Below are 22,197 nucleotides of genomic sequence, written 5' to 3'. Positions count from 1 at the left end.
TGAATCGGGTAATTTCTTAAGGTTTTTATCGGAACAGATGATTAGCTAACAAAAGCGCGGCTATTTCTGTTTGGTGTCACTGAGAAAGTTCATGACTTGTCGCATTCGCCTTGAAAAGTTGGTTGAACTGTCTGCAAGTTTTTGAATAGCACTTAATTAGTCAGGCTGAATACGTTAACTTCCTGAGATTAGTGTTATCTAAAATATCCCAAAACAAATCTCTCGACTTTTAAGTAAATATTTCCTTCTTAAAACTACTGCTGTTACTCTTGTTTTCCTACTTCATGTTTACTTTTTTTTTACCTTTTGTAGTACTCTCATGTCTTACGTCTTAATGTTAAGACTTGAGTTTTAGGTGTGCAATAAATAATCTGAAGAGGTGAAAAAAGAAAATATTATTTGAAACTGGGCTGGTCTGCTTGAAAACGTAACAGCTCTCAGTTTTATGAGTACCAAATATTATTAGAGTCAAAAGTGGGTATATGACAACCAAATATATCATAAATGTTTATGAAGACGGCGAAAAATGCAATCACTCGTATATTGCTAAAAAACTTAATTGCTAAAATTCATTAATTGAATTGCAATTAAGGTTGGTGCAAACTAATTTGCTTATGATCTGGTCCTTTCCCAACTCAATTAGAACGATCTGAGTGCTGCCCTTTCCGAGCCAAAAAATGGCGCGTCACATGGGTTCAGTTAATTGCCACTGACAATAATTACTCGACCTTGAAGTGGGCTGTCAGAGCGGGAGCTTAAATCAAATTCCAGCCAGATACATTCCCATTTTCATTTCCATTTCCATTTTGCTGGCATTTCACCGAGCGAAATGGCAAAAGGCGGAAGCGGACGACCAGAAACTGCACGTGAGATGGGGTCGATGAGATGATATCCAGCAGAACGCTGTAAAGCGCAAATAATAATGCATGGCTAATTAGAAAACAAGTTCGACGATAAGATTTGAGCCAAGTGCAAACACACACGAAGAATTCACACGCGCCGAATTAATTGCGCATACGCAGTGTTGACCCATGGGTGCTAAGCAGATAGATACCAAAGTTTACCGAAGAACCGAAAGACATGATAGTGTTGGATTGTGCAACCAATTTAACCTATTATGCAGTGCAAAACAAAAGCGGCACAGAATTGAAATTAGTGACAAATTTTGTGTGCTTAACTCGCTGAAGTGGCTTCGTGCTACGCGGTGACTGTGCCTAATGGACTAATGGAATAACATGAGCAGCGCGTTGATGGAAATTATGGATCCCTTTGCCCCCACGACCAGCTCCGACCCCACCTTCCCCACCAACCAAGTCATGTGCAGAGGCACATACAGAGAGAGAGAGCAGTTCCAGTTCCAGTTCCCCTCCAAACTGCTGCGATTAGCGTGTCACCAGCGCCAAACCAGCGCCAAACCAGGCCCATCCCCATTTCCCCCAAACCACGATCCGCCGTACATATTGAGATTGAGATATTTGTACGCCGTACAACTATGTAGATCTGTGTGCGTTGTCGAGCGCGCGATCGCGATCACGCTTAAGTCCCACAGCACCAACAAAAACAATGCACAAAAGTTCAACAACAGAAAACGAACAAAAAACGTAGCAATTTACAAAATGTCTATGCACAGTGGAAATCGAAGCCGGGAAAGATCTCTAAAACTGATGAATTTACACACTATATGCAGCTTAAGTGGTTCTTAAATATATAAAATTATGGCTATAAATTAGGAACACGAATTCTTTAGCATTCAAAATGCTGTTTCCTATAAGCTTTGCACAGTTGCAACTAATATAAATGGTAAAATGTATCATGAAACGGGTTACTGAGGTAATTGAAACTTGCCTGTGTAAAAACGATCTTTACACTGCAACTCGAGTTCCAGCTATCTGATATAGATATAGTTATGAAGTAGGCTACCTTTTTTAATTTAAAATCCAATTGAAATCGAGCACTTTTTAGTTTCGTGTAATTTGCCGCTATCTAAACGTTGGTTTTACCCCTAAAACCGATCGATCGTGCCCGCCAATAACCGATGAATGTTATGCAAGCAACGAGCCTTTCCTTACACATTTCCGCTTTCTGACCACCGATCGATCCCGTCCAGCGGCGAGTGCGCCGGAGTCAAGGTCAAGCAGCTAAGGTAGTGCAAATATAAGCGGACAGCGGATAGCCAGTGATACAAAATCGAACTCATTACGTATGCGCCCCATTGTGCCGTACTCAAGTGCGGCCAAACTAAACTATTGAACTCAGCGGCGCTGTCAGCGCTGTTCTAATGACGCCGCAGTCCGTACCGCTTGACCCCGCCCCCTGCTCCACCCACCCACTTTGGTGGGCTAAACAGTAGTTCAGTTCACTGGCTCCAGCGACTTTCACGCTCTCCGGATATTCATTTGTTTGCTCAGGTTCTCTTTCGCTGCCTCAGCTGCCTCGACTGTCTCGTCCGCTGCTGCCGCTCGCAAGGTGCGTGCTGTCCGCTTCGCAGTCGCTGCCGGTTTTCAAGTCGGCAGCGCTGCCCCGAGTCCGTCAGTCTGAAACCGTCGGACTTAGCACACAGTCGACGCTCCGCCACGTTCCGCGATTCAAAACGATTCTAGTATTCTACGATTTAGCCACTCGGGAGACTCCTCGACTCCCAGCTGCCATATACATATACACATAGAGTCCCATAGAGTCCCTATAAAGCGGACCGCGCGATCCCCAGCGAAAGTCAGACGCGTGCCACCAACCGCGAGTGCAACATCCCCCAACCATCCAAGATCCTACCAGATTGATATCACCAACTAGCCCAAATCCAAGATGAGCCACCACTGGGGATACACCGAAGAGAACGGTAAGCTCTCTCCAGCTTCGACTTCGTTGTTCGTTTGTTTGTTTTGGCTTTCGGCAGCCTCCGGAATCAGGTTCCCGCTTTTGGATTTCTGTTTTCGGTTTTCAGTTTTCGGTTTTCGGTTTGTTTACCCGTCTGGCCTTCCGTCTAATCAGACATAGTCGTCTGCGGTGATTCCGACTTTTTGACTCATTTGCACACGCCGCGCATGCGTGTTGCCAAAAACGAGATCTTCGCTCGCAAAATAAACGGAATCTCCACGTATTCTCGATAAACTGCAAGTGTCTTGTTTTAAAAAGCAGATCCCTTATCTTTGAGGAATTTCAAACACAATTTCATTGTGTTTTTATGACAAACTGGATCTATCTGACAGCGAACGTCATGTTTCCGAATCAGACATCAAGCGATAAGATATTGGCTAGATATAGCCGCCCAAAGACGAAACCTTACCCAATAAAATAGGGGAAAACAATAAAAAACAAGGCGTGAGTTTACCCTTAATAAATAGCCAATTAGTCAGATAATTTAGCACTTAGAAATCGTTAGTCGCCCAAGATTTGCGTTATCTCAAAGGGTTCTATAGATTGCAGAGTCAGAGAAAATAGAAACGTAGGGGATTGCTCTTTTGATTGCACAATACTCAAAATGCCCTGCACTTCGATTTCACGCCTCATAGACTGAATCGCGCAAACAGACTTGGTCGTTCGTCGTTACTCATGAATAATGGGCATTAATTAAAATGCAGGGAAGCGGGTTTATGTTTTTGTGTTTTTATGGATCGGGGAGTTTCGCACGAGCTGGGTCTCGTGATCTGGTGCTTCCCACTAACCAGTCGCCGGCGGAGTCAACCGCCTCGACTGGCAAACAAGTTCTCCAATCGACCACCAACCAGCGATCGATTGTTTTTCGCCTTGTCTTTGCTGTTTATTTCGGAGCACCATGTGCCCCTCGCTCTGCGCCGCTTTGAAGGCTAGTCAAGTGCATGTTCTTCGTCTGCTGAGGACACATGCCGGACCGGTTCGGTTCCAATGTCTTGGGCGTATACGTAATGTGTCTTATGTGTGGCGGCGTGCATATAACACTAGCAACACTAGCAACACTAGCATGTAGAATTTCTATCGAATGGGCTGCGTTAGCAGCATATCAATTTAGAATTGAAAGGGAAAAACAAAACCTACTTCAATTTTTGACAATTCCCATTGATTTGCTTAACTGGTTGTGATTGCTCTGATTGATTCCCATTCCGATTTCGATTTTCCGACGCCGCCCTGGTAACTTTCCAGCGCAGAAGAAGAGACCTTATCAGCATGCTGCTCCATGCTGCTCCAGAGCCGAGAATGCCCACATTAAACACGAGAAACTCTCCGCCATATATTCGTGTTTTTCGTTCAGATTGCACATGTATATAGCCATCCTTATCAAGTCGCTCAGGTTGTGTCTAACGTCTAACCCCTGGGCACTGACAGAACCGTCTGAATGGTGGACGACACGCTTCCATCTGGACACACCACTGATTACAACTCGCGTGTTTACGTGTGAGGATCAATCAAGTGTCCAGAAACCTAGCTCCCACCTATCGTCTGATTAAATGGCCAGTTTTAGTTCGCAATGCTATTCCTGGTTCAACTGCATCGAACCGCAGCTCGCTAATGGCTTTAACTTTTGGGAAACTCAACTACCCACTACCGATGATTAAGCCCATTTTTTACCCACAAAATACATTAATGTGTCATAGTCACAATGATCGATGGATTTATAATGTTCTAAACTGATTTGTTTCGCGTGACTTATCAGATTTTGCAGTTAGATAAAACTTACCTAAGGAATAAGGGAGTGCTTAATTCCAAAGTAACATCAAAGTTCACTTGGGGTATATATATTTTTCGATACGCCAGATATCGGCCGGATAAAAAGCAGGCCCCTTCATTATAGTCAATATTTATTGGGGATTTGGAATAGAGAAAAATAGAACTGCGAAACGATTTCTCACGCAAGGCAATCATCAGATTGATATTATTTTTGGCCAGCTATATAGATATATCACCTGACTGGCCACTTCAGATATTTTATTTATCAAATAAATTCTGATACTTTATGCATTTCAGCATATATTGGAGAATATCTGGACATGCAAGAATAAACAGTTCCAAAGTTATTAATTTTCAGACGTGCCTAAGCACTCTAAAGGAACATTTCATTAGGCCGATATCGAAATGCATTTCGGTTACGTACTTAGTCGTTGCCTCGACTTTATGGCCATTGAAGTATTTCATTTGCGGTTTATTGTCACCATTTCGCACATGCAAACAAATAATTACAGGCGAAACTTTTAGCAGGTGATTGAAGGGTTGGATGGGAGGATGAATGGTCGATAGCCAAATGTCGTGGTAGTCCAAGGGTGGAGACCATTTCTGAGGCTTCTTCAGGCCACGGCGGCTGATAAATATAGCAGGGGTAGTTGCCTTTTAGCCCGGTCAATTGAGTGGCTATTAAAAGGTGTATAACCCAGAGACAAGTGCCCCCGACCAGCAATTACATATATATCATCCGACAGTGACTCAGAATTCCGGGGTGCGGCTGGGGGCACTTTCCCCCAAACGAGTTTTGGTCTGGTCGGTACTTCCTTGCGATCGTCGCCAGGAAAGACGGAACAATCACAAACACGCGAGAAACTCATGCCTCCATCCAGTTGGGATGATATTATCATGCAAGGCTCGCTTAGAATCGCTCAGCTCGTAAATTTGTATATTCGTAAAATGCTAATTGCTACATTTTATTTTGTCGTGTTTTTAAGCTTTTTTTGGGCTGTCGTAACGAGCATTTCTTTATTCGTCTTTCCGGTTTTTTATACGCTTTTTACATATTTGTTTTTATGCCGAGTTGCTTTCTGTATTAAAATGTTCGAAATTGCAACACTTAGGGAAATCTTCTATGGGTTGCGGAAGAAAGATCATTATAGATTCCATATAGAGATCGAAACGTTTCCGGAACAAGTTCTCCCAGGCTGCTTCGGGTTTTTGTTTTTCTGCCGGCGAATGCGATATATGGATGTGGGTAATTCATTTGCAGTAATTCAATTAAAAAATCATTCGGATTTTATCGCAGCATTAATGGTCACAATTGCGCTTCGCTTTTGTTCCATGTCAGCCAAATTGAGACTAAATTAAGTGTGTAAAACGATGATGAATTGTTTGGGGAGTGTGCGACAGATAAGTTTGCAGTTAGTAAAAAGTATAACAAAGGCTCGTTTGATCAGCTTTAAGGGACCCATAATGCCAACCGGTTATTTCCGATCTTGCTCTGTTTAAACAAGTGCGGCATTTCCTTGTTTTCGTTTACTTTCTTCTACTTTATAAAGTCAGCCAATTGTTATCACAGGCACTGCGAAATGCCGCCAGTTGATCTTAAAGTATTTACAGCCAAAGTCGGCAGCAAACTCGTTGGGTAAACAAAGCAAATAAGCCTGGACATTTAAATGAGCCGCATTATATGTATTTCTATATATATATTTGAGATAACTTCATAAGTTGATTGTTGATTATAAAAGGTAATGTGTTAAACGCGGCAGGAAATTCGCACTTGGCTGCTAACTTACAAAAGGATCGTGCAACTCCAATCTCCTGCTTCTTTGTATGCCCAACACGGCGTATACGTGACATTCATACGCCATGTGGACCGCTTTGTCTTTCGCGGCAGTCACATGCACAAACTTTTTGCACCCAAATGGCGAATAAGGCGCTTGATTTCAGCTTTGATAAATGATAAATGCATTTCACCTGACTTTGCTATTTACTACCAGCATTATGGGGGACTTTGGGAATCGCTGATATAAATATTCGAAGCTACAAAGCAGTTGACACCTTAAGCTCGGCGATCTATCAAATGACAAACGAGGCTTTGCCCGCTGTCTTCGCGTTCGATAAGAACCACCGCCAGTTCCTGGGTACAATTACCAACACCAAAGAGTTCAATATTGGCTCTGATTCAGAAAAACAACAATATCATATACATATTCCGTTTCCCATTCCCATTCCCGCCCCCCAAACTTTTGTGGTTTATCTGCAACGATCCTATCACATGACTCGGGCCTGCGGTCTTCAGAGTGATTTTACTGGCACGTGACGCGGTTCTCTGTGTCAATGTTTGCCCCACCAGTAATTAAAAAGAATCCACATACACGCACATACATAAATCGCGCAAAATGCAGCAAACAGGGGAATAGCAAATACTTGTGTTGCCTCAGCCGGTTGGTCAGATAAAAGGTCTATGCAAATATTATGAGTGCCAGTTGGGCAAGAGATTATGAACTCTGGAGACATATCCATAAACAAGATGCTTGCCTAATGCTTCAGTAATCGCCATACAAATATTAAATCCTCGATTCACTTTTATTCTCTCCTATTAGCTTCAAAGTCCAACTTCTAGTTGAACTTAATAAAGTCTTTCATCTTTTTACATTTCTAATGATTAGCAAATAGAAATATTTTGGATTTAGCTAGCATAATTTAGAGTCTATTAAAATAAAATAAATAGTCATAAAGAATGATTATTGCGGTCAGTTGACATTGCTATTTCCATATACATATTAGCCACATTAATTATCGAACTAATGGATCAAAACGGAATGCTTAAATTCCTTCCACATTCATTAGCTTTCATCCTCCTGGGCATTAATCAATTTCTTGACCAGCCTAATGACCTTTTAATAAACCCCAAAGGAGTACTTGCATGAATTGATTTTACTTGATTTATTGTTTCTTATCGACGAATTAGCACGTAGTTAGTTGAGTTCGTAAATCCGGGGAAAGCAAATAGCTAATTACTTTGGTGCACCTTTACTTACCCGCCCCATTCAATATTCCTTTTCCAGGACCTGCCCACTGGGCCAAGGACTACCCACAAGCGTCCGGACACCGCCAGTCGCCTGTGGACATCACACCCTCCAGCGCCAAGAAGGGAAGCGACCTGAAGGTAGCTCCGCTCAAGTGGAAGTATGTGCCGGAGCACACCAAGAGCCTGGTCAATCCTGGTAAGAAATTTTGAACTCACGTACTGCACTGCTTGAAATGCATTGTGTTATTTACATAGTTGTATAAATTTGCACTTAATCTACAGATATATTTACCCATACTATTTTTGGTTGCATTCCAGGCTACTGCTGGCGCGTGGACGTAAACGGCGCCGAGTCCGAGCTGACTGGAGGTCCGCTGGGCGATCAGATCTTCAAGCTGGAGCAGTTCCACTGCCACTGGGGCTGCACGGACTCCAAGGGATCCGAGCACACCGTCGATGGAGTGTCCTATGCCGGCGAGCTGCATCTGGTCCACTGGAACACCACCAAGTACAAGTCCTTTGGCGAGGCGGCTGCCGCTCCTGACGGCCTGGCCGTGCTGGGCGTGTTCCTCCAGGCTGGCAATCACCATGCCGAGCTGGACAAGGTGAGCAGCCTGCTGCAGTTCGTCCTGCACAAGGGCGATCGCGTCACCCTGCCCCAGGGCTGTGATCCCGGCCAGCTGCTGCCCGACGTGCACACATACTGGACGTACGAGGGCTCCTTGACCACTCCACCGTGCTCGGAGTCGGTCATCTGGATTGTGTTCAAGACGCCCATCGAGGTGTCGGACGACCAGCTGAACGCCATGCGCAACCTCAACGCCTACGACGTGAAGGAGGAGTGCCCCTGCAACGAGTTCAACGGCAAGGTGATCAACAACTTCCGCCCTCCGCTGCCGCTGGGCAAGCGTGAGCTGCGCGAGATCGGGGGCCACTAATTTCGAAATACGAAAATTCGGAAATTCGGCCATCACTCCTTGGATAGTCAACGGATTCGAGTCGTATGATTAGCTGTTCGCACCCACACATCACATCAGTACGCCTCGAGCTGGACCGGCAGGCACATCCCACTGTTCAATTCTCGTCTTTAGTTCGTACGCCCAGCAAAGCATGCCTCCTATATGTGCATCCGTATCCGTATTCGCATCAGTGGATGTCTAGCTGTAACCTTAATTGTAAATGTACGCCTGTTCGTTTGTTTGTTTGTTAAACGTTTGCAAAATGACAATTAGATTAATGTTATTATGGTATTATAAACTAAATATAACACGCTTAGATGTTGCATATGATAAGCCATCTGCCTTTCAATTCAGTGGGAATAGTTCTTTTGTAGGAAAGCTAAAATCCAATGTCATCTCGTCTCCAATGAAGACATTTCTAGCGACTTTGAGGAGGGAGCTGTGCTAATAAGCTTTAAAAGAAAGACATTCAAATCAATCTTATTGAAGGAGCTCATGGTGCAGACAGAGACTAACTGCATTGTATTCAACTCCTACAGCCAAATATGAAAATGTAAATGCTTACGCACTTAAGTAACATCTTATCCTCGTTTTATTGGCATCAAGTGTCATTTATTTGGCATTGCAGTAAAGTCTAGCAACTCGTGCGGTTTTTTGGTCCACTGAAGGAAGTATTTCTCTTTAATTTCCCGCCAGGCAAAGTGATAATCCGTGGACAACTCCTTACAGGATGCATATGTATTACTCTCAAGGTCGGAAAGCGGTTGATCAAACTTATCGCTTAGCTTAGGATTGAGCTTAAGTAACTCAAGAAATGTGAGGAACAGCTGGTACTTGCTGATTGCCAGGGCAGCTTGAGGCGTGTTCATCTTTTTCTTTGTAACTCCTTGACGCTTTCCATTCACGGAAATTTCATAGGGCCTGTGTATAAAAAATATATATATTATTTGTGCTGAAAGTGTCTAGTTCTAAGAGCACTTACCTCAATTCTTCAGGGACTTGGGACCAAGTCAACCCATTGGGGGAGGGCTGCCAATCGGAACGTTGTGAAAACTCAAATCTTATGCCAGGATCGATGCGTATCCGTGGTTTTTGAGGCTGGAATCGCGGGTGCTCAAACGATCGACAATCCCAACGTTTGAAGATGGCTCGTTCCAAAGCTTCCAGCTGCGCATCGTGACAGCAAAAGTTTAAGCTGCTAAAGTAGATGGGTTTGGAGATGAAGGTATCCAGTAGAGCCCCTTGCACGCCTAGGACATTCCATCGGGCTATCTTATCACTGCACGACATGGACAGAGTGCGCTCTCCACGTCCTGGTTTCGTGCGCAGAGCTCCCGGCGTCTGCAGCATTGGATCATCACTAAGGTCACTTATAAGCTTGGCACCCGTATAGACCATATCGGAATCCTCATCCAGTCGCTGGCGTTTGGCCTGTCCCCCTGGTTGCTCTTCTTCCAGGATGCAGGCGTCTCCGCAAGGCGTTTGGGTGCTCAGAAAGTGGAACTCCACGTGCTCATCCAAGTCGTAGGTACTTAGGGTGCTGTTCCAATGGAAGATCCTATCCTGCTTGAGCTCCTGGTATAGAAAGCGCAGAAAGCCGCGACGTGCCAGCACCTCGGCATGGGAATCATTCAGGATGAGGCCGTTGCCAAAAAGTTTAGATTCTCCAATGCACTTGGTTCCGCATCCGAGGGACACTAATTGACATGTTTCCGTTTCCCGGTTGAACTCCACGATTCCCGCCAAAACGGTCCATTGATTGGCTGTGGGCTTTCCTGTTTTCGGCAACGACTCGAATTTCTTGAAACAAAGTTCGGCTATTTCCTTAACCGTCGGTTTGTTGTTATCACACATTTTGTTTATATTCCCAATGTGCGAACCGATAAGTTTGGTAATCGAATACTATATTCGATTGGCGAATTGCATTGTTTACCTTTTAGCTGCAGACTTTGGTCACATTGTTTATTTATTTATTTTCGGTGTTTCATGAAATCGGGAATTTGTTAAATTTTGTTAACGTTACAAGCCCAGTAGCCACAAATAACCATGCCCAAAGTAGTGTCGCGCAGTATCGTCTGCTCCGACACCAAGGACCAGGAGGAGTACAATGAGGAAAAGCCGCTAAACATTTACTACTGTTTGTGCAACAAGATGGCTCTGATTCTGGGTAAGATTACTAAAGTCACCCAGCTGGCAGGATAGTCCGTAATGGTAGCCTATTTTACAGACTGCACCCTGGACCAGTTGCCGCTTCGGGAGGTGGACAACGCCCGTGTGATAAACGCCAACGACCATGCCAACAAACTCACCTACAATCCCACACCGAGGATGGTCTACATCAAGCGAAAGAGCAGGGGCAATGGGATCGAGAAGCAGTATCGCTACAAGGTGAGCAGCTGACCTCCACTCCCTTTTCGTATACGTACAACGTTTTCCATTATTCTCCAGTGCCGAAGCTGCAATCTGCCACTATACTATCGCCACAGTCCCGACTCCCACGTAACCTTCGTCATGTTTAATGCCCTCATCCGCAACAAGGGCGAGAGTCCTCTCACCCAGCTGCTGAGTTCGGAGATCAAGGGCAGTGCCAAAGCACCGGCTGCCAAGCCTGCGTCCTCCGCAGGTCCAGACGACTCGGGCATTGTGGATGCCAGTGGCAAGAAGGTGATGGTCACCAGGCACACAAAGAACATGGGCAAGTTCAGCTCGGTCACGGTGTCCACTATCGACGAGGAGGAGGACGAAATCGAGGCGGTGAGTTTGTCACTTAAAGCTGCTTATAAATGGTGCAGGAAATCCGATTCAAAACATTATCACTGCCCATTTACGAAGATATCTACAGCTCCTTGAAACTAAACATTTTGTCCATTAAACAGCGCGAGATTGCCGACAGCTATGCGAACAACGCAAGGATCATCGAGAAGCAGCTGCAGCGTAAAGGCGGAAAACTGAGCGATGTGGGAATCAAAGGCAAGACGGAGGACGCACCTCCGCCGCAGAAGAAGCAGCGCGGCACGCTGCTGGAAAGATAGTCACACTGTTCATCCTTATATACCACCACTAAATATAATTGACGACACAAATGGCTGCCATTCTTGAACAAATTCCAATTTATCATCTATAGCATGCGCAAATACTTTGATGACCGTCTATTCTGTCGTTTTGGCAGCAAACTGGGATGTTGTGCCAGTAGCTTCTTCAGTCGCTGCTCGGCGTGCTGATGATTAAGAATTGAGTCCTTGACAAGTCCACAACTGGGGCACAGATTGTATTGCGACTTCGACTCCTTGACGATGGATGGCCGCATTCGGGTCTCCATAACCATCTTCATCCGATTTGTGGTACGCGGTGAGTTGTGCAGAGCAGTGAGTGGACGGCACTTACTCCTTGGTGACGAAGCGGCCTCTTCCAAAGCAGCCTTCTGCGTGCTCCTGACCAGCTCGAGGGCACGATCCGCTCGGGCTTTGGCCAGCTGCACTTCAAAGGGCGCCTTGGGCTGGCTGAAAATATAGTGGGTCCACTTATCACGCAGCTGCTCCACGGCATCCGAGCTGAAAAGTAAGCTGGAACAGTTGGAGGTCGTGGGATACCATTCGGTGTCCCGCATACTACTCAACCTATAAGCGGACATTTCCTGAAAACTCGACTATTAAGCACTGAAAATTTAACAACAAACTGAAAGTCTACATATGTACATCTAGCTATCACAGGTAACAAGTATGGAGGTAGAATTCTTGGATATATAACATTTATTGAAATAATCAAAGAATAAAAGGAAATAGTCTACCTTTCTTGTTTTTGAACATAAACCAGTTTCTTGACGATATACACTTTATCTTTTGATTTGATCAAGATCGGACGACTTTATCATATTGCTTATGTAGAAATCATAATACGAGGGTCGTTTGATAAGTCCGTGACTTTTTGTATTTGCCGCGCACCTGCTCTAAATACAACACTGCTCCTGTCAGCAGTTATCGATTAACAGCTGACTGTAAAATTTTGAGAAAGCTGCGTTTTTTGGTTTGCGTTTTATAGGCATTGAAAGCAGACGATCTCGTGAATTTTAACGAAAATGGAAAAAAGTGAATTTCGTGTGCTAATTAAGCATTATTTTTTGCGTAAAAAATCCATCACCGAAACCAAGGAAAGACTTGATAAATGTTATGGGGACTCTGCACCATCAATTTCAATGGTTAAGAAATGGTTTACTGAGTTCCGTTGTGGTCGTACCAGTACAAGTGATGCCGAACGTTCAGGTCGCCCAACAGAGGTCGTCATGCCAGAAATCGTCGACAAAATCCATGGAATGATATTGGATGATCGGAGAATGAAAGTGCGTGAGGTAGCTGAGGCTGTAGGCATCTCAACTGAACGGGTACATCACATTTTACATGAATATTTGGACATGAAAAAGCTTTCCGCGCGATGGGTGCCGCGATTGCTCACACACGACCATAAGCGCAACCGTGTGACCATTTCAAAGGAGTGTTTGGCGATGTTCAACCGCAATCCAAACGAATTTTTGCGCCGTTTCGTTACCGTAGACGAAACATGGATCCACCACACCACACCAGAGACCAAAGAACAATCAAGACAGTGGGTTTCTCCGGGTGAACGTGCACCAAAGAAGGCCAAGGTGGGTCTGTCCGCCAACAAGGTCATGGCCACAGTTTTTTGGGATGCACAAGGTATCATTCACATCGATTACCTTGAAAAGGGTAAAACGATCACCGGCGAATATTATTCAGAGCTTTTGGACAGATTCGATATTGATTTGAAGCAGAAACGACCGCATTTGGCGAAAAAAAAAGTGCTGTTCCATCAGGACAATGCACGGGTGCACACGTGTGTAGTCAGCATGGCAAAATTTCATAAATTGGGCTACGAACTGCTACCCCATCCAGCATATTCTCCAGATTTAGCCCCCTGTGACTATTTTTTGTTTCCAAACATGAAGAAATGGCTCGGCGGTAAGAGATTCGGGTCAAATGAAGAGGTCATCACAGAAACAAACGACTATTTTGAGGGCCTTGAGAAAACCTATTATTTGGAAGGAATAAAAAAATTGGAAAAACGCTGGACTAAATGTATAGAGCTAAAAGGAGATTATGTTGAGAAATAAAACGCTTCTTTGACGAAAAAAATATATTTTATTCAAAAAGTCACGGACTTATCAAACGACCCTCGTAATAATAGAAAAGAAATCATAGCTTCAAGAACCACTTTATTAAAAAAGGCTCTCAGGTGTTTAGTTTACATAGGATACTTCTGTAATGAATATATATTTACTGCGAGGGTATAAAAGCTTCGGCTTGTTCTTTTAATGTTGCACTGCACTGGTTTTGAACGCTTAATTGTTTTAATTGATCACAATGTACTTGAGGATGCTCTCCTTTCAACTCCTATTGATCTCAAGTTAGTTTTCGATCGAGAGGCGTTGAAATCGGACGCGTCTTGCATTTTTTAGATGAACTAAGTTAAATCTCGAAATGCATCTCACATACATCCTGACCATTGTACTTATGATGGTTGGAGCTCCAACGCAGGGAGTTGATTGCGATGGAGGGGACTGTCTGCCGTATCATCGTTGCTTGTATGCCAAGAAGTTGAAGAAGGTTCCGTACTGTGCCGATGGAACCGTCTGTTGCAGGCCACCCACAAGACCCACGAATGACTCGCCGTCGAGAAGAGGTTGGTACCTTCCATTTAATGGAAGGAATGCTTGTCATTCACATTTAAGCAAATGAACTCTACATTTAAATATCAAAATATGTGTTAAAATGGCATATATAATTGGATTTAAACACGGTTTTTATGTGTAAGCATTAAAAATCCAATTCATTTCAAAATCACCTGCTGTCAAGCCTGCCAGGATTATTCAAACGACCAGTCCTTCTGCCCACCGGAGCTCCTCATTTCCCACAGCAATGGGACCGACCGACATGAGCGTCAGTACATGGCGGTGATCGGGAAGAGGAGCCGCGGAAGCGCGACGGAAAAGCCGGAATGGATATGCGGCGGCACAGTGATTCACGAGAGATACGTGCTAACTGCGGCCCATTGCATCCTACTCGTGGATGAAGACCCGTATGTTTGGTATGGCGTAGTGCCACCATATCATAGTCTAAAGCGCCTTTCTGCTTTGCAGGGACTTCTTCGTTGGGCTGGGTGCCTACAACAAAAGCGAGAGCCAGGTTTATCAGGTGGTCAAGGCTATCCATCACCGGGACTACGACGCATTGAGCTTAGTAAATGATATTGCCCTGCTGCAGCTGAACGAAACCATCGTTTTCAATGCGAAAATCAAGCCAGCCTGCCTGGCCACGTCTCCAGTGGAGGATCACGAGGCGCTGACCGTTAGCGGATGGGGTTACCTGGACTCTGTGAGTCAAAGGCAGCCCGATGAGCTGCGCAAAGCAGACTTGCAGGTACTCAACATTTCGGACTGCTCCCGGGCCAGCAGTGACATGCACATCTGCGCCGGCGGAGTCAACAATATCAGCGACGTGTGTCACGGGGATTCCGGAGGACCATTGGCCAAGTGGCATCCCAGGTGGGGCGGCTGCCTGGGTCAGGTCATCGGCATTGTATCCAATGGCGGATTATGCGATGCCCAATATCCGCGTACTAAGTTCACGAACGTTTATTTCTATGTCGAGTGGATTGAAAGTATCGTTTGGCCTTCCAAAGTGAAGAAGTAATTGAACATAATTTTCTGAATAATAAGTTAACGTTCGAACGAAACATTTGCATACTGCACTACATCTATCAACAATGCATCTTTAATTTTATTTTGAATTTAACGCTTCAGCTTTTTTGCTTATATTCAAATACAGTTGTTTTACTACCTCCTCCTCCTTTCTAGGAAATACGCCAATAAATTTATATCACTCTAAGAGCACGACTTTTGATTGACCATATTAAACTAGAATATGTTAATAATCTACTTATAATGGTTATATTAAATAAAAGTTATTTTTCATAATTTTATAATATATTTAAATTTTTCAAATTCAAAATGCTTCCTCTTCCTCTGAAAGGCCATTCACCACGAAGGTGCCCTTATTCGGGATTATTTAGGGAATTCCGTGGCAGGTATCAGGGTTGGTCGCGAGCGTTCGGTGGAATACGGCAGTGCCGCCATCTGGTCACACCGCGAAAAATATTGAGTTGAGTTGAAGATTATATTATACATATATATATATCGAAGATACATATTCTGAAAACAAGTGCTAAAGCCCAAGCAAATTGCAAACGAAACGGTCGCGCGAGCCAAGTAGAATCCCCGAAACGAGTCCAGTGCGTGCGTTCGAGTGTGTGACTGCCATGCGAGGCTCGCCCGGGTGATCCGGCTGTGCCAGGTGCCCCAGGTTCCAGGTTCTAGGTTCCTGGTTTCGCTCCACTCGTCGCTGGCTTCAGCGCAGACAAGGGGCGGGGAGGCGGCGGCCAGGCGGCCAACGAAGGTGCTCCACGGAAGGCGGTCTACGGCGCACAGGATGTTCTCGGGGCCCAGCGGCCATGCCCACACCATCAGCTACGGGGGCGGGATCGGTCTGGGCACCGGAGGCGGTGGTGGTGGAGGTGGCACCCAGGGCGGCGGAGGCGGTGGTGTTGGCATTGGTGGCGGTGGCGTGGCTGGGCTGCAGGACTGCGATGGCTATGACTTCACCAAATGCGAGAATGCTGCGAGATGGAGGGGCTTGTTTACGCCGTCGCTGAAGAAGGTGCTGGAGCAGGTGCATCCACGGGTCACCGCCAAGGAGGACGCTCTGCTGTATGTGGAGAAACTCTGCCTACGGTTGCTGGCTATGCTGTGCGCCAAACCGCTGCCCCACTCCGTTCAGGATGTGGAGGAGAAGGTGAACAAGTCCTTTCCGGCGCCCATCGATCAGTGGGCCCTCAACGAGGCCAAGGAGGTGATCAACTCGAAGAAACGCAAGTCTGTCCTGCCCACGGAAAAGGTGCACACGCTGCTCCAGAAGGATGTGCTGCAGTACAAGATCGACAGCTCCGTGTCCGCCTTCCTGGTGGCCGTGCTGGAGTACATCTCTGCGGACATACTCAAAATGGCCGGCGACTATGTGATCAAGATCGCCCACTGCGAGATTACCAAGGAGGACATCGAGGTGGTGATGAACGCCGATCGCGTCCTAATGGACATGCTCAACCAGAGTGAAGCCCACATCCTGCCCAGTCCCCTGTCACTGCCCGCCCAGCGAGCAAGTGCCACCTACGAGGAGACGGTCAAGGAGCTGATCCACGACGAGAAGCAGTACCAGCGCGACCTGCACATGATCATACGCGTCTTTCGCGAGGAGTTGGTGAAGATCGTGTCCGATCCCCGGGAGCTAGAACCGATATTCTCCAACATAATGGACATTTACGAAGTGACGGTGACTCTGCTCGGCTCCCTGGAGGACGTCATTGAGATGTCCCAGGAGCAGAGTGCCCCCTGTGTGGGCAGCTGCTTTGAGGAACTGGCCGAGGCCGAGGAGTTCGACGTGTACAAGAAGTACGCCTACGATGTGACCTCGCAGGCCTCACGGGATGCACTCAACAATCTCCTGTCCAAACCAGGGGTAAGTACTGATACTATTCTTGCGAAATATTGTACTCAAATCGCTGCTTTTAGGCCTCATCCCTGACCACAGCCGGCCATGGCTTTCGCGATGCTGTCAAGTACTATTTGCCCAAGCTGCTTCTGGTGCCCATTTGCCATGCCTTCGTGTACTTTGACTACATCAAGCACCTCAAGGATCTCAGCTCGTCGCAGGACGACATCGAGAGCTTCGAACAGGTCCAGGGCCTGCTGCATCCACTCCACTGCGATCTCGAGAAGGTTATGGCCAGCCTGTCCAAGGAGCGACAAGTTCCCGTCAGCGGCCGAGTGCGCCGCCAGCTGGCCATCGAGCGGACGCGGGAGCTCCAAATGAAGGTCGAGCACTGGGAGGACAAGGACGTGGGCCAAAATTGCAATGAATTTATTCGCGGTGAGTGTCGGCGACGAGAGCTGTCAAATATCAAACAGTTATCCTTCAATGGCAATGCTATTTTAAACTTACAGAGGATTCGCTAAGCAAGCTTGGATCAGGAAAACGAATCTGGAGCGAGCGCAAGGTGTTTCTCTTCGATGGGCTGATGGTGCTATGCAAGGCAAACACCAAAAAGCAAACACCATCGGCAGGAGCAACGGCCTACGATTACCGGCTGAAGGAGAAGTATTTTATGCGACGCGTAGATATCAACGACCGACCAGACAGCGATGACCTGAAGAACAGCTTCGAGTTGGCGCCCAGGATGCAGCCGCCAATTGTGCTGACCGCCAAGAATGCACAACACAAGCACGATTGGATGGCGGACCTGTTGATGGTGATCACCAAGTCGATGCTGGACAGGCACTTGGACAGCATACTGCAAGACATCGAGCGAAAGCACCCACTGCGTATGCCCAGCCCGGAGATTTACAAGTTCGCGGTGCCCGACAGCGGTGACAATATCGTGTTGGAGGAGCGCGAAAGCGCAGGAGTGCCGATGATCAAGGGAGCGACGCTTTGCAAGCTGATCGAGCGCCTCACCTATCACATCTACGCCGACCCGACCTTCGTGCGCACCTTCCTCACCACATATCGCTACTTCTGCTCACCGCAGCAATTGCTGCAGCTGCTAGTGGAGCGCTTCAACATACCGGATCCCAGCTTGGTCTATCAAGACACGGGTGCAGCAGGTGCGGGAGGCATCGGCGGCGTTGGCGGTGACAAGGAGCACAAGAACTCGCATCGCGAGGACTGGAAACGCTATCGCAAGGAGTATGTGCAGCCAGTGCAGTTTCGAGTGCTCAACGTGCTGCGCCATTGGGTCGACCACCATTTTTACGATTTCGAGAAGGATCCCATGTTGCTGGAGAAGCTGCTTAGCTTTCTGGAGCACGTGAATGGCAAATCGATGCGCAAGTGGGTGGATTCCGTGCTTAAGATTGTTCAAAGAAAGGTGAGTAACTGATTATAAACACATTGTTGAAGCTACGTTAATTTCTTGGGTATTCTTTACAGAACGAGCAGGAGAAAAGCAATAAGAAGATTGTATACGCCTATGGCCACGATCCGCCGCCCATTGAGCATCACCTTAGCGTACCCAACGACGAGATAACGCTCCTCACCCTGCACCCACTGGAACTGGCCCGTCAGCTAACTCTGCTGGAATTCGAGATGTACAAGAATGTAAAGCCCTCGGAGTTGGTCGGGTCCCCCTGGACGAAAAAGGACAAGGAGGTGAAGAGCCCTAATTTACTGAAGATCATGAAGCACACCACAAACGTGACCCGCTGGATTGAGAAATCCATAACCGAAGCGGAGAATTACGAGGAACGCCTTGCAATTATGCAACGCGCAATTGAAGTTATGATGGTGATGCTGGAATTGAACAATTTTAATGGAATCCTCTCAATTGTCGCGGCAATGGGCACGGCATCAGTTTATCGACTGCGGTGGACATTCCAGGGATTGCCCGAACGCTACAGAAAATTCTTGGAAGAATGCCGCGAGCTTAGTGACGATCATCTCAAGAAGTATCAGGAACGATTGCGATCCATCAATCCGCCTTGTGTGCCATTTTTCGGTCGCTACTTGACCAACATACTCCACTTGGAGGAGGGAAACCCCGACCTGCTAGCCAACACAGAGCTAATTAACTTTTCAAAACGACGGAAAGTGGCCGAGATTATTGGCGAAATTCAACAGTACCAGAACCAGCCATACTGTCTCAACGAGGAGTCCACAATACGACAGTTCTTCGAGCAACTAGATCCGTTCAACGGACTGTCCGACAAACAGATGTCTGACTATCTCTATAACGAAAGCCTACGCATTGAGCCCAGGGGTTGCAAGACGGTGCCGAAATTCGTAAGTATTATGCTTCCACATTCACAAGTCATATAACTAATTTCATATTCTCCCTTCTAGCCTCGAAAGTGGCCGCACATTCCGCTCAAATCGCCGGGCATCAAGCCGCGTCGGCAGAATCAGACCAACAGCAGTAGCAAGCTGTCGAACAGCACGTCGTCAGGGGCGGCGGCAGCGGCAGCATCGTCAACGGCCACCACAATAGCGACTGCAGCAGCTCCATCTTTGCACGCATCCAGCATAATGGAAGCGCCAACAGCAGGCGCAATTGCTGGATCTGGAACTCTCGCCGGCGAGCAAAGTCCGCAGCACAATCCGCACGCTTTCTCCGTTTTCGCCCCTGTTATTATACCCGAACGGAATACTAGCAGCTGGAGTGGAACGCCACAGCACACTCGGGCGGAACAGAACAACGGGGAGGTTTCGGTGCCGGCGCCACATCTCCCCAAGAAACCGGGCGCGCATGTCTGGGCTAACCACTCGACATTGGCCAGTTCGTCAGCAATGGATGTGTTCAGTCCAGCGCTGCCGGAGCACCTGCCGCCGCAGTCCCTGCCGGACAGCAATCCATTTGCATCGGACACGGAAGCTCCGCCCTCGCCGCTGCCCAAGCTAGTGGTCAGTCCGCGTCACGAAACCGGCAATCGCTCACCATTCCATGGGCGTATGCAGAACAGCCCAACGCATAGCACTGCCAGCACCGTGACCCTAACAGGCATGTCTGCATCGGCCGGGGAGGAGTTCTGTCCGGGTGGCTTCTATTTCAACAGCGCCCATCAGGGACAGCCGGGGGCAGTGCCCATCTCACCGCATGTCAATGTTCCGATGGCCACCAATATGGAGTACCGCGCAGTGCCGCCTCCACTGCCACCCAGACGCAAGGAGCGCACTGAGAGCTGTGCGGACATGGCGCAAAAGCGACAGGCGCCAGACGCACCCACAGTAAGTACCCTCACTTATATTATTTAGCTTGCAAATGGTAGATCGCAGCATTAATTTTATCAATCATTGCAGTTACCCCCGCGTGATGGCGAACTCAGTCCGCCCCCGATACCGCCACGGCTCAACCATTCCACGGGCATCAGCTACTTGCGACAGAGCCATGGCAAGAGCAAGGAGTTTGTGGGCAAGAGCAGTCTGCTCCTGCCCAACACCAGCAGTATTATGATACGCCGCAACTCGGCGATCGAGAAGCGGGCAGCGGCAACTACCCAGCCGTCGGCGGTTGGACCCATCAGCACGACACTAGTGACCGTGTCGCAGGCGGTGGCGACGGACGAACCGCTGCCGCTACCAATCTCGCCAGCGGCAAGCTCCTCGACGACCACATCACCGCTGACACCCGCCATGTCGCCGATGTCCCCCAACATTCCCAGCCATCCGGTGGAGAGTACGTCGAGCAGCTATGCCCACCAACTGCGAATGCGGCAGCAACAGGCGCATCCCGCGATCTACTCGCAACACCATCATGCTACCCATCTCCCGCACCATCAGCACCAGCACCATTCGAATCCGACGCAGTCCCGCTCGTCCCCGAAGGAGTTCTTTCCGATTGCCACGAGCCTCGAGGGCACACCCAAACTTCCACCAAAACCTAGTCTAAGCGCTAACTTCTATAACAATCCAGGTGAGTAGCACTCCCGCTCCTTTAAAACGTTTTTCCTCACCTATTTATTCATCTGCAGATAAAGGTACGATGTTTCTTTACCCAAGTACAAACGAAGAATAATTTAAATTGCCTGGCGATGTGATAGGACAAAAACTACGAGTATGATCCGTAAGATTCAAAGTTGCGAGTACTGCTTGAGTGCAGATATATATGAGGACGGAACGTGAGATATATATACGTAGGCACAGTTTATGTATTCTAGTTGGCATACGGCCGTATGTATGACAGGATGACCCGAGTTGGATTCGATGAATTTGATAGTTTGCAACTCATTAAACAAGGTAAAACAGAACACGCTCTCATTTACAGAATAGGCACGGCATATGAACACATGCGAATGAACGCAGGACACACAAGCCAACCAACAAGAAATGCAAACAAGAAATTATGTTATTATATAATTACTATTATAAATATTTGTAAATATCGAGAACATTGTATTGATCGTAGAACGTAAAACAATAAAATATAACCCTATTGTTAGACAGTTGGCGACGTCTTTTGATGCCCAAAAACTGGCCCAGTTGAACTAAACTAAGCTAAGTACTGGTATCCACAGCCACAGCCAAGGCAAATAGAATCGATTGTCAAGGCTTTTCGAATGCAGACGTTTTTTTAAGATCACTTCACATGTTCAGAGATCCAAGCTATTCTTTATAGGCCCAAGGGCCTTGAGGAAGTCGCCGTGAACTGACATCCGACATCTGCTACACCTGGCATTCTCGCAGTGTCCAGCATAGTCTCAGCCATTATAAACATTGTGTATTGCTAATTAGTTTCGGTAGGTAGGAAAAACTAGAGCGATTGTTGTCTCACTGCATTAGGTGCAATTAAATTGGACACACACAACACACACACACACACACACACACACACACACAGGTATTGGAAACGACGCGGTTTGACTTTCGCTTTTCTAACGTCATGATCGTTGAGCAAATGCTTCCTGAAATTTTGGGCTGCTCGCCGCTGGAACCGAACCGGTTGTTGTATTTGAATTAT

At 46.9% G+C, this 22,197-nt stretch overlaps 6 protein-coding genes across 6 annotated transcripts; 4 read left to right on the top strand and 2 right to left on the bottom strand.

Moving 5' to 3' along the window:
- Window positions 1-2,530: 2,530 nt before the first annotated feature.
- LOC6527548 (carbonic anhydrase) lies at window positions 2,531-8,958 on the top strand. Its single transcript, XM_002088602.3, has 3 exons — window positions 2,531-2,836; window positions 7,704-7,862; window positions 7,985-8,958. Exons 1-3 carry the CDS (start codon window positions 2,803-2,805, stop codon window positions 8,602-8,604), a joined length of 813 nt encoding a protein of 270 aa, XP_002088638.1. The 5' UTR covers window positions 2,531-2,802; the 3' UTR covers window positions 8,605-8,958.
- Window positions 8,959-9,199: 241 nt separating this feature from the next.
- Window positions 9,200-10,482, bottom strand: LOC6527549 (tRNA-specific adenosine deaminase 1). Its single transcript, XM_002088603.4, has 2 exons — window positions 9,608-10,482; window positions 9,200-9,546 (listed from the first exon to the last, which is right to left on the bottom strand). Exons 1-2 carry the CDS (start codon window positions 10,477-10,479, stop codon window positions 9,234-9,236), a joined length of 1,185 nt encoding a protein of 394 aa, XP_002088639.1. The 5' UTR covers window positions 10,480-10,482; the 3' UTR covers window positions 9,200-9,233.
- Window positions 10,483-10,575: 93 nt separating this feature from the next.
- Window positions 10,576-11,708, top strand: LOC6527550 (STING ER exit protein). The gene is made up of 4 exons (XM_002088604.4): window positions 10,576-10,792; window positions 10,853-11,013; window positions 11,074-11,379; window positions 11,502-11,708. Exons 1-4 carry the CDS (start codon window positions 10,672-10,674, stop codon window positions 11,655-11,657), a joined length of 744 nt encoding a protein of 247 aa, XP_002088640.1. The 5' UTR covers window positions 10,576-10,671; the 3' UTR covers window positions 11,658-11,708.
- Window positions 11,709-11,712: 4 nt separating this feature from the next.
- On the bottom strand, window positions 11,713-12,362 carry LOC6527551. Its single transcript, XM_002088605.3, has one exon. The coding sequence runs from the start codon at window positions 12,254-12,256 to the stop codon at window positions 11,744-11,746; it is 513 nt and encodes a 170-aa protein (XP_002088641.1). The 5' UTR covers window positions 12,257-12,362; the 3' UTR covers window positions 11,713-11,743.
- A 1,330-nt stretch (window positions 12,363-13,692) lies between these two features.
- On the top strand, window positions 13,693-15,524 carry LOC26535843 (trypsin-1). Its single transcript, XM_015199184.2, has 3 exons — window positions 13,693-14,319; window positions 14,493-14,715; window positions 14,777-15,524. Exons 1-3 carry the CDS (start codon window positions 14,118-14,120, stop codon window positions 15,327-15,329), a joined length of 978 nt encoding a protein of 325 aa, XP_015054670.1. The 5' UTR covers window positions 13,693-14,117; the 3' UTR covers window positions 15,330-15,524.
- A 242-nt stretch (window positions 15,525-15,766) lies between these two features.
- Window positions 15,767-21,685, top strand: LOC6527552 (protein son of sevenless). Its single transcript, XM_015198226.3, has 7 exons — window positions 15,767-17,207; window positions 17,261-17,618; window positions 17,693-18,615; window positions 18,678-19,526; window positions 19,587-20,468; window positions 20,541-21,153; window positions 21,212-21,685. Exons 1-7 carry the CDS (start codon window positions 16,125-16,127, stop codon window positions 21,253-21,255), a joined length of 4,752 nt encoding a protein of 1,583 aa, XP_015053712.1. The 5' UTR covers window positions 15,767-16,124; the 3' UTR covers window positions 21,256-21,685.
- Window positions 21,686-22,197: the final 512 nt, after the last annotated feature.

Source organism: Drosophila yakuba, chromosome 2L (assembly GCF_016746365.2).
Source record: "Drosophila yakuba strain Tai18E2 chromosome 2L, Prin_Dyak_Tai18E2_2.1, whole genome shotgun sequence".
Lineage (NCBI taxonomy): Eukaryota > Metazoa > Arthropoda > Insecta > Diptera > Drosophilidae > Drosophila > Drosophila yakuba.
This window is presented reverse-complemented; position numbering and strand designations above follow the sequence as displayed.

Excerpts from the sequence above, each read along its gene's own strand:
- LOC26535843 (XM_015199184.2), top strand. The coding sequence starts at position 14,118 with ATGCATCTCACATACATCCTGACCATTGTACTTATGATGGTTGGAGCT. Across the intron at positions 14,320-14,492 it reads TGACTCGCCGTCGAGAAGAG|CCTGCCAGGATTATTCAAAC; the intron begins GTTGGTACCTTC and ends CCTGCTGTCAAG. Across the intron at positions 14,716-14,776 it reads CTACTCGTGGATGAAGACCC|GGACTTCTTCGTTGGGCTGG; the intron begins GTATGTTTGGTA and ends TCTGCTTTGCAG.
- LOC6527551 (XM_002088605.3), bottom strand. The coding sequence starts at position 12,256 with ATGTCCGCTTATAGGTTGAGTAGTATGCGGGACACCGAATGGTATCCC.
- LOC6527548 (XM_002088602.3), top strand. The coding sequence starts at position 2,803 with ATGAGCCACCACTGGGGATACACCGAAGAGAACG. Across the intron at positions 2,837-7,703 it reads GGGATACACCGAAGAGAACG|GACCTGCCCACTGGGCCAAG; the intron begins GTAAGCTCTCTC and ends TTCCTTTTCCAG. Across the intron at positions 7,863-7,984 it reads CAAGAGCCTGGTCAATCCTG|GCTACTGCTGGCGCGTGGAC; the intron begins GTAAGAAATTTT and ends GTTGCATTCCAG.
- LOC6527550 (XM_002088604.4), top strand. The coding sequence starts at position 10,672 with ATGCCCAAAGTAGTGTCGCGCAGTATCGTCTGCTCCGACACCAAGGAC. Across the intron at positions 10,793-10,852 it reads CAAGATGGCTCTGATTCTGG|ACTGCACCCTGGACCAGTTG; the intron begins GTAAGATTACTA and ends CCTATTTTACAG. Across the intron at positions 11,014-11,073 it reads AGAAGCAGTATCGCTACAAG|TGCCGAAGCTGCAATCTGCC; the intron begins GTGAGCAGCTGA and ends ATTATTCTCCAG.
- LOC6527552 (XM_015198226.3), top strand. The coding sequence starts at position 16,125 with ATGTTCTCGGGGCCCAGCGGCCATGCCCACACCATCAGCTACGGGGGC. Across the intron at positions 20,469-20,540 it reads AGGCGCCAGACGCACCCACA|TTACCCCCGCGTGATGGCGA; the intron begins GTAAGTACCCTC and ends CAATCATTGCAG. Across the intron at positions 21,154-21,211 it reads TAACTTCTATAACAATCCAG|ATAAAGGTACGATGTTTCTT; the intron begins GTGAGTAGCACT and ends ATTCATCTGCAG.
- LOC6527549 (XM_002088603.4), bottom strand. The coding sequence starts at position 10,479 with ATGTGTGATAACAACAAACCGACGGTTAAGGAAATAGCCGAACTTTGT. Across the intron at positions 9,547-9,607 it reads CAAGTCCCTGAAGAATTGAG|GCCCTATGAAATTTCCGTGA; the intron begins GTAAGTGCTCTT and ends TTTTATACACAG.